General features: G+C 56.4%; 1 protein-coding gene across 1 annotated transcript; it reads right to left on the reverse strand.

The window, feature by feature from the left end:
• Positions 1-532: 532 nt before the first annotated feature.
• SAXO5 (stabilizer of axonemal microtubules 5) lies at positions 533-7,531 on the reverse strand. The gene is made up of 9 exons (XM_040449787.1): positions 6,637-7,531; positions 4,337-4,922; positions 3,195-3,301; positions 3,006-3,106; positions 2,643-2,755; positions 2,452-2,561; positions 1,875-2,079; positions 1,280-1,365; positions 533-777 (listed from the first exon to the last, which is right to left on the reverse strand). Exons 1-9 carry the CDS (start codon positions 6,649-6,651, stop codon positions 550-552), a joined length of 1,551 nt encoding a protein of 516 aa, XP_040305721.1. The 5' UTR covers positions 6,652-7,531; the 3' UTR covers positions 533-549.
• Between the last annotated feature and the right edge of the window lie 2,685 nt (positions 7,532-10,216).

Here is a 10,216-nt window from a genome sequence, read left to right on the forward strand (position 1 = left end):
CGTCACCTTCATGCTCAGAAGGGAAGTGGTCTCCCTCCTTGACCCTCAGCCACACGCATGGACACGTGTGCACATTTCTCATTTATAACATTCTAACGAGAGGACTGCCCTGCATCTCTGCATTACAGATGAGCAAACAGATGAGGCTCACAGGGATGAAGTGACCTGCCCAAGACTACTATCCAGGACAGAAGAGTTAAGATTTGGAGCCTGTCCATTCAGCCCTGGGAGCCTAGGTTCTCAACACTTCACCTCAGTGCCCGGTTCAACATTGACTCCACTCTCTTCACATCATTCAGATTTGGTGGTGCACCTGACACCTTACACTGAGTCCAACTGCCAAGCCCTTGTACGAACTACAGTGGCCTCCCTGCCCAGAGTGGGGTGACCTTCAGGGCCCATGGAAGTGTGTGTTAAGGTTTTTGGGTTTTGTTTTGTTTTTTGTTTTTTTTTGATGGAGTCACTCTCTCCTGTACAGTCTCCATCCCACCAAGCATCATCTTTCATGGCTGACTAATGAGGAGGGGTGAGATGTTGCCAAGGCAGTGTTTATTGCTGGCTAGGGCATGGATAAGTACGGGGCTGGGGGGTCTGAGGGTCTACCTTCCCAGACCCACAGACCCACTGGCGGGGGGAGCCCAGAGGCACATGGCTGTCCTGGAGGTTGGCCGATCTCAGCACCGCTGGGCCCTGGAACTTGAAGGCAAACTCATCCTTGTATTGGGTTGAGAAGAAGCGCTGTCCACCCAGCGGGGGCTCAATGTGGTTATACTTGCACTGTGGAGTCAGGACGGGAGCCTGGCAGGACAGCCTGAAGGGTGGTTGACCTACCTGGCCCACCCCGTGGTCCCCATATGACCCTGAGAGCAGCAAAGGCTGATGATTGGGCTTTGAGGAGGTAGGCAAAAGGTGTCCCAGTTTGGGCTGCCCCAGGAGCTGGATGGGAAGCTGGAGAGAAACCGGGGGACCCCTGGAATGACCCCAGGGCTGTGGTGACCTTAGGCAACTCTGAGCTACCCCTCAGCTGAGGGTATACCTGTGGCTGGTGATATAAAGATGTCCTTGAGCTGACCCTGAAATGACCCTGGAGATGAGCTAGGGATGACCTTGAGGCTGGAGTGACATTAAGATGACCCTGTGCCTGGGGTCACCGTAGAGTGACCCTGAACGAACTTGACACTAATTCTGGGCCTGAGGTCACGGCGTTATCATCCTGGGACAAAACTACACTGCTTTGGGGGGTTACCGGTCAGGGAGATACCCCTTCCCCCTCCCTCACCCGCTGTAGCATCTCGTCAGTCACGGAGGCGGGAGCTGTTCTATGCGGCTTCAGCATCTTCTGATTCATGGTTAAAAAATCTGTTTCTGTAGATTTGGGTGGCGGTAGTTGAGCTGAGGGGCTAAGGGAGGAGGGGCAGGGCCCTGGGGCAGGAACGGGTGAGATTAAGCACGGAGTAGGAGTTCAGGCGAAGCCTGAACCCAAGGTGAAGTTAGAGCGAAGGAAGGACTAGGAGGAGGGGAGAAGGGAGGAGCCAGGGGCGGGGCAAACACGGAGTTGTTGCGGGGGAGGGGGGGCAGGAAGGGTAGTCTAGTTGGTCAGGGGGCGGAGCCAGAGTCCGACTGAAGAGCAGGGGTCAGGGTTCAGGTGAGGGCAGATATGGGGAGGGGCGGGACTATGGTCATGCAGGGGGCGGTGCCATGGCGGAGGTGGGGTGGGGGGAGGGGGCAGAATCAGATCCTCGACGGGACGAGGTTGTGGGTGGGGGGCAGAGTTGGGATCTTGGTTCAAGAGGTGGAATCTAGCTCCTCAGAAGGCGGAGCTAGAGTGGGGCGGTGGGCGGGGCGAGAACGGCGGGGGCGGGGTTAGAGCTCACCGCCGGTGCCCTGGGGCAGGTTGCTAGGCAGCAAGTGGAGAGTGGGCGCTCTCTGCGGCTTCTGGATGGTGCCCGGGGAGCAGTAGTCTGTGCCAGTGGAGGTCTGGAAGAACTGTCCGAGCAGCGAGGACTCCCCTAGGCCCACGTGACTCTGCAGTTTCTCGTGAGGCACGTGGCAGCTGGGTGGCTTGTTCACGGGCAGTGGCTGTAGGACCACATGGCATCTGGGAAGCTCCCAAATGTGCGGGGTGTCCCAGAACTCGGGCGGGAGAGAAGAGGTGAGCGCTATACGACCTTGGACAGCTCACACCCTCCTTGGGCCCCACGTGCTGGTGCTGGGAGTTGGCATTGTATCTCATTTTGCAGACAGAGCCACTGAGGCTGGGAGTGGTTAACTGACTTAACCTTAGATCCCGCAGATAGATCCAGGAGATCCCCCCCCATCACACACACACACACACACACACACACACACACACACGTCGAGCTCACTCTCACCTCAAGGCCTCTGCACTTGCTATCCGTACCGTCTAGGGAACCCTTGTCCCTGATGAGCCTTCTCCCCCCTCCTGCTGACCTGGCCGTGGAAGAAGTGCACGGAGGTGGTGAGGCTGCCCGGGCCGGGGCACCGATTTCCTTCCAGGATGTGCGATGCCGGAGTCTGGTCGTGGTGAAGAACAAAACGTTCTGCCAGCGACAGAATAGGTGCTGAGCCAACTTGGGAGGCTGCTGCGGAAGCAGGGGGCAGGGTGGGCAGCAGACTCCCACCTGGCTCTCGGGGGTAGAAATGTTCAGCCTCGGTGGTCCTGTCACGGAAGAGCCCATCTCCAGGACGAATATTCACATAGTGGATGTGGGCCGAGGCCTGGGCCTTGTCATACCTGCAGGTAAGGGAGGATCCGCTCTATGATCAGATAGATCTGATCTGGGCCCTTGCAACTCCCAGGAAACGGGAGAGGGGCAGGCTTCCCAAAGGCCAGGCTGTGGGGTGCTACTGGTGGGAGATCTGGGCAATAGTGGGCCTTGCTTGGAGGTGAGGGGCACCCACAGTACTGGCTCGAGAGCCTCAGGTGGTACACTCCACCTGTCGCTGAGAGGCCTTTGCTCCACCCTGGTGGAAGGCCACAGTACCTGTCTGGGGGCAGACCCTGGGGCCCGTAGGCTTGTTTCTGCTCGGAGCACACGGGCCCATAGCCAATCTTGGAGTCTCCCAGCTCCACACTGGAGGAGGCCTGTGGGTGGACACAGGTGGGAAGAGGGCGGCACCACCCAGCCCCCATCACTGCCCTCCCCAGCAGCACCAGCCCCACCTCGATTTACCCTCTTACACATCGAGGCAGGTGGGCCTGGCAGGGCCTGAAACTGTCTCTGGTAGGAGGTCCCATCGTCCTGTCTCCTGTGGTCCCACTGGAGTGCATTGCTGCCCCCTGAGGAGGAGCAAGAGGAGAGAGAGAACAACATTGGTTCCACGCAGCCTCAGGCCCACTGGGGTTCGATTCCTTGCCTGGAAAGGGGAGGTGGGCAGTCCTGACTAGCCCCCCCCCCCCCCCGAGGGCTGTTGTGGAAAAACAGCCAAGATAATACAAATAATGGTAACAAGAATAGCTACCAACATACCTGACCAGAGCCAGGAATCTAGGCTAAGTGCTTCAAACCTCATTTGAGAGTAATATTCTCCCCACTCTACAGCCTTCCGGGGGCTCAGAGAAATCAAGTCACTTGCCAGAAGTCACGAAATTCAAAACCAGAACTGAGTCAAATCCAGATCTGACAAGCCCTGACTCCAGCTTGGAGGGACTCTTGCCTAGTGATGTCCACCGGCAGGTCCCCCGAGTCACAGAATTGGAAAATCACACAAACGACAGCTGGTCTTTTTTGAGCGCTCACTCTACGCCAGGTGCCTCATGCACTCCGGGCTCTTCTGCTTCACCAGCTCCTATGAAGTGGGGCGCTGTTGTTGCACCCATTTTGCAGAGGAGGAAAATCGAGACTTGGAGATGTCGACTTGCTCAGACTCACATAACTACTATGGTGGCGGGCCTGGGACGTGTGTGTGTCGGGGGTGGGGGGCACTTAGCAGATTTGTCCAAACCACCATTCATGCTTCTGCCCAGGGCACAGCCCCTCGAAAAAATTCAGGAGCTATGCCATTCAGTGAATGTAGAAACTGAGGCTCAGGGAAGTTCTAGGTTTTCTCAGGCTCGGCACTATTGACATTTGGGGCCCCGTAATTCTTTACTAGGGCCAGCTGTCCCGTGCGCGGTAGGATATATTCAGCAGCACCCCTGGCCTCCATGCATTCCCTGCTAGGACTACCCCCTTCCGCGGGTCGTGACAACCAAAACGATCTCCAGACTTTGCCAAATGTCCCCTGGGAGAGGGCGCGGAATCCCCGCGGGCCTGGAGAACCTAGGGGTTGGCAAATCGCGCGTGGGGCGCGTGGGGCGCGTGGGCGCGCTCACCGAAGTGGCTGCAGGGCGCGCGGGGCCGCGGGCACGCGTCGTGGGGCGGGAAAAGCGCCCGGTAGGTGGTGGGCGGGATGCGCAGCTTGGCTCGGTCGCCGGGAGGCACCGAGTCGCGGTCGAAGATGAGGCGCGCGCCGCGGATCTGCTCTCTGGCGCGCGCCGGCAGCTCCGGCCAGCCAAAGTCCGCGTGCGCGGTGGAGAGGCCGGTACGGGAGCGCGCGGGCGCGTACACGCGCAAGTTGGTGGCCGGCGTGGCTAGGGTGCGCTCCCGCGTCCCCGACGGCGCGGACGGCTGCGGCTCCAGGGGCGCGAACGCGCGGTGCGCCTCCGACTGGAGCTCCGCGCCTGCGGCGCGCATGTCCTGTCGGAAGAAGGACCTGACGGGCGGCTCCTGGCACGGCAGCGCGCGGGTGACGCCCGGGTAGGCCGGGAAGTCCCGGTGCGACGTGGGTTGCATGGCGTCCACGTGCAGCCGCGGATCCGGCCCTAGTGCAAAGTGCGAGGCCTTGAGGAAGTCCAGCCGGGACATCGGGCATGGCAGGAGGGCGACCGCGGCCATCGCCATCCGGGGGCAAGGCGCCACCTGTGAGAGGACGGAGATAATGAGACTGAGCAAGTGCCCGCCTGAGGACAATGCTGCTTTTACTCCTTCCTGTGCGCCAGGCACTGGGCATTGGGCGGGGGGGGGGGGGGGGGTGCTGACGACTTCCTAAAAAAACAGGCTCAGGGGCGCCTGGGTGGCTCAGTCTGTTGGGCATCCGACTTCGGCTCAGGTCATGATCTTGCCGTTGGTGGGTTCGAGTCCCGCGTCCGGCTCTGTGCTGACAGCTTGGAGCCTGGAGCCTGCTTCGGATTCTGTGTCTCCCTCTCTTTCTGCCCCTCCCCTGCTCATACTCTGTCTCTGTCTCTGTCTCTGTCTCTGTCTCTGTCTCTCTCTGAATAAAAATTAAACAAACAAAACAGGCCTAGCCCCTGTGCCTGCCCCCAGGGAAAGCAGAGAGCATAGAGATAAAAGCATTCATTGGGCACTTACCGTGTGCCAGGCCCTGTTCTAGGTCCTTGGCAGGGGGAACATCAGGTCACAAAACAGACCAAGAGCCAGTGCTCTTGTGGAGGTGACAATGGGGGTGACAGACAATGCTGAATAAATATAACACTACAAATTGCGGCGGTGTTAGTAGAAGGAGCTGAGTCCTGTGCCTAAAAACATCACACAGCATAGGAGGGTGGTGGTGAGGGGACGAGGGTTGGAGTTTTAAATGGGATGGTGTCACTGAGATGACAGTTGAGAAAAGACCTGGAAAATGTGGGAGAGGAGCATATGGGGACGGGGGCGGGGGGGGGGGGGGGTAACAATCCAGGCGGAAGGAACAGCAGGTGCCAAGGCCAGTGCAGGGTGGTCCACAAGGAGGACTAGAATCAAGCACTGCAGTCTAGTCTCTTTGATACGGGAGCCCCTTCTCCTCACCCTCAGGTAGTGGTCAAGGCCAGGGCCCTCCCCTCCGTATGTGGGATCTTCCATCTCTGCTCAGTCCTGGCCACAGTCTCTGCCACCCCCCCCCCCCCCCCACCATGGGTCTTCCTGCCCTCTGCAATTGTCCTGGGTGCTGATTGTTCTCCCGGATCTCTTCCTATCCTGAAACTCTCAGAGGCATAGACGTCTCTCTCCACTTCTCTGACCTCCAGCTCCAGGCTCCCGGCCCCCCATTTAGCCGACCGGGACATTCTTGCCTTTGCTCTGAGCAGGGGAGTCTCCCCGACCCTGCTCCCAGCCCCTCTGAGAGCAGTCCCGGTGGGGGGGGGGGTACCGCAGGCTCACCCCCCCGGCCCAGACCGAGTCAGCTCAAAACTGGTCATGTCGACCTCTTTAGGAAACAGGGCCCATGGGGCGCCTGGCCGGCTCAGTCGGTTAAGCAACCGACTTTGGCTCAGGTCATGATCTCACGGGCTCGGGGGCTGACAGCTCAGAGCCCGGAGCCCGCTTCGGATTCTGTGTCTCCCTCTCTCTCTGCCCCTCCTCTGCTCACGCTCTGTCTCTCCCTCTCTCAAAAATAAACATTAAAAACAACAATAAAAAATATTTAGAAAACAGGGGCCAAGCATTTTAACCAAACCACAGATGTTCAGAGTCTCCGTTTGCTTCTTTGATCATTTTGGCACCTGAAATAGTTGAGAGCTGAGAGGTCTCCAATAGTCTACGGAGAATCTAACAATTGAAATCAAGGTCACCTCCCAATAAGCAGTCGGGTTCCTGTGAGCTTCAGTTTCCACATCAGGGATGAGCATGTGGGATGTACCTCAAGGGGTAGCATGGGGACTAATGAGTCTTAGGAAATGCCCTTGGCCACCGGCCTGACCCTCTGGACTCCCTGTGTCCCCGGTCTCCCAGAAGATGCTCATATGTTCCTTCCGAGGCTGTGTCCCCGCGTGGTCCAGTTCTGCCCATTGTGACCAAAGAGCCTCCCTCACCCAGCGTTGTCACAATGGTCCCCAGCCACTCTGAGGGCAGCTGGGAAGGAGAGCGGGAGTGAGGCCAGAGGATCCTGCCTCCGGAGAGCTCAAGAGAGCTAGGCAAGTGACTTGACTTCTCGAAGCCTCAGTTTTGTCATCTGGAAAATGGGGCTTCAGAAAGCAGCAGTGAGGATGGGAGGCAGTATGTTCATTATTATCATTTTCCAGAATTTTCCTGCTTGTCTGCTTCTCAGCACTCCCCACGCAGGATGAGCCAACGTCTTCGGTCGTTGAGTCACTGCACTGCTGAATGTCACTCCAGGGCTCGCAGACCTCCGAGGTGCCCTTAGGGACACCAGTGCCCCCCCAGCCCAAAGACCGTCAGGAACGCACCCGAGGCTGACCAAATCCAAGCTTGTTACTTGTGACGGTGAGCGAGAGCACACCCTCCGGGGAGCTGTGGGTATGAGCTGAGACGGGCTTGTCTTCACCTGGGCTTGTGTCCCTGCTTCTGGGAGGTTCGAGGCAATGGGGGTTCGCGTTGCAGGTTTTTACTACTGGGAGGTTTGGCTTTCTTTGTTGAGATGACCTGACAAATGAAAATAACATACAAAACAACAGGAAAGAGGGAAATGGAGAGTCAGGGTCTCATGGGGACAGAGGTTCGGTTTGGGCAGCTGAAAAGTTCTGAAAGAGGACAGTGAGGACGGTCTCATGACAGCGTGAATGTGCTTAACGCCACTGCGCAGAACATCTAAAAATGGTTAAGATGCTTGATTTTTTTTTTAAATTTTTTTTTCAACGTTTATTTTATTTTTGGGACAGAGAGAGACAGAGCATGAACGGGGGAGGGGCAGAGAGAGAGGGAGACACAGAATCGGAAACAGGCTCCAGGCTCGGAGCCATCAGCCCAGAGCCCGACGCGGGGCTCGAACTCACGGACCGCGAGACCGTGACCTGAGCTGAAGTCGGACGCTTAACCGACTGCGCCACCCAGGCGCCCCAAGATGCTCGATTTTATGTCATGTGTATTTTACCACAATGAATAACATTTAAAAATTAAAAAAAAATTTTTTTAATTTTTTTTTAAATTAAAAAAATTTTTTTTTATTTTTTTAACGTTTTTATTTATTTTTGAGACAGAGAGAGACAGAGCATGAACAGGGGAGGGTCAGAGAGAGGGAGACACAGCATCCGAAGCAGGCTCCAGGCTCCGAGCTGTCAGCACAGAGATCGACGCGGGGCTCGAACCCACCAACTGTGAGATCATGACCTGAGCTGAAGTCGGACGCTCAACCGACTGAGCCACCCAGATGCCCCTCAATATAAAACATTTTTTAAATGGAAAAACAATTTCTTAAAAAAACAAACGAACAAAGCAGATGAAGGGGCGCCTGGGTGTTTCAGTCCGTTGAGCATCTGACTTTGGATTTCAGCTCAGGGCATGATCTCACAGCTGGTGAGTTCGAGCCCTGCATCGGCTCTGCCCTGACAGGGCAGAGCCTGCTTGAAATTCTGTCTCCCTCTCTCTCAGCCCCTCTCCCTCCGCCTGCTCTTTATCTCTCTCGAAAAATAAATTAAAAATAAAATGAAATAAATGTATAAATATATTTATATAAATATGTAAATTTACACAAACATGTAAATTTATATACATATAAATAAATATATGTAAACATAAATATGTTTATATAAATAAATAAAGTTCATGACCCCGAATCAGCTACTAAATAGGCTCTTTCTTTCCTCCTTCCGTCTTTCTCTTTCTCCCTCTACCCCCACCTCTCTTCTTTTTTTAAAAAAAAATTTTTTTTTTCAACATTTATTTTTGGGACAGAGAGAGACCGAGCATGAACGGGGGAGGGGCAGAGAGGGAGGGAGACACAGAATCGGAAACAGGCTCCAGGCTCCGAGCCATCAGCCCAGAGCCCGACGCGGGGCTCGAACTCCCGGACCGCGAGATCGTGACCTGGCTGAAGTCAGACGCTCAACCGACTGCGCCACCCAGGCGCCCCCCCACCTCTCTTCTTGAGATATAGTTGACATATAACATTGCCTGTGTTTGAGACACAACATATTGATTTGATACATTTATATTGCAATATGATTGTCAATGCAACATTAGGTGATACCTCCCCAGGACTTCTTCCCTGAGTGGGTTTCTTCTCACTAAATCGAAGCACATTGTTGCATTGTCCTCTGGGGTGAGGCCCCATCACCGGCTCCCCCGCCCGGAGGGTAGGGCGTTGGGCACCCGCCAGGCTGATGCAAATACAGTTTCCGCCTCGTCCTTCCGTCTGCTGGGAAAAGGAGGAGGTGGATCCTGGATGCTGTCAGAAAGCAGAGGGGGGAGAGAGAATTCTGTCGTTGAGGATCTTAGTTTTTCCGCAGAAAGTCTCGGGAAAGAACGGCAGCGCTCAGACTCTCCAGGAAGAGCGAACGCCTGGTTGTTGCTGTGGTTTGGACAGTGCTCATGTTTTGCCTGCCTTCAGCTTGTTTTGTCTCGTCCCACCACGGTCACGGAGTGGCCTTGTCCAACGCCCGCGTTCTGTGAAATTATTTATGTCTCGCAGGAGCGCACCAGGGCCTAGCTGGGGCTGCCGGGCCAGCTCCTAGCGACCACAAGGCCAGCCGTGAATGCCAGTCTAGCTCCCTTCCCTCTCTCAAAGGTCAAGCTCGGCCCTAACTGATGGCGGAGGACGCTGGGAGGGTTGGGGCCAGGGCCCGAAAGACTCTCTGCTGTGTGCTTGGGGCCTGGCACGGGGCCGGCCACCCAGCAGGCACTCGGAGAAACGCACTGTGCTGTCACGAAGCAGTCAGGGACAGCCTGCGCTCCGGAGAAGCGACGTAACCACTCATTCAGCAGCAGGCTCTAGAGCCCAAGATCCTTGTCCCTCTGCGGGCTTTGGGCTTGGCTTGGCTTTTGTCTGCAGCAGGAACAATGTCCCGAGTTTTAAGCAAGGAGGGCTGTGGTCAGATGTGGGGGTTAAAGAGTGTCCTGAGATGTTGTCGGGGAAGGCAGATCGGGGGAGGCGGGGCTTGGGGTCCAGAGAGAAGGAGGGCTGCCTACGGAGGGGGCCGTGGGCCGGGAGGAAGTGATGCTTTGGTGACTGTTGGGACGTGGGAGGGATGTGTGGGGGGAGAAAGAGGAGACAGTGATGACTGGTCTGTGACTGGGTGGCTCAGTGGCTGGCGGGGGAGCCCTGAGATGGGGACACGGAGAGCAAGACGTTAGGGGATGATGCTACAGTCGGTCTGGGACTTGCTGAGCGTGGGGATGGGGGTTGTGGGATGAGTAGGGACACTGTCCACGGGGCAGGTGGGAACAGGATCAGGTCAGGATTAAAGAGGCATGAGGAGGGGGGCGCCTGGGTGGCTCAGTCGGTTAAGCATCTGACTTCGGCTCAGGTCACCATCTCACGGTTT

The sequence above is a fragment of the Herpailurus yagouaroundi genome, unplaced genomic scaffold, assembly GCF_014898765.1.
Source record: "Herpailurus yagouaroundi ecotype Mexico unplaced genomic scaffold, PumYag 200, whole genome shotgun sequence".
Lineage (NCBI taxonomy): Eukaryota > Metazoa > Chordata > Mammalia > Carnivora > Felidae > Herpailurus > Herpailurus yagouaroundi.

Bases quoted from the DNA above. Each gene is read 5' to 3' on its own strand.
- SAXO5 (XM_040449787.1), bottom strand. The intron at 2,562-2,642 runs GTGGGAGTCTGC...TGTCGCTGGCAG, and splicing joins TTTCTACCCCCGAGAGCCAG to AACGTTTTGTTCTTCACCAC. The intron at 1,366-1,874 runs GTGAGCTCTAAC...CCAAATCTACAG, and splicing joins CCTGCCCCAGGGCACCGGCG to AAACAGATTTTTTAACCATG.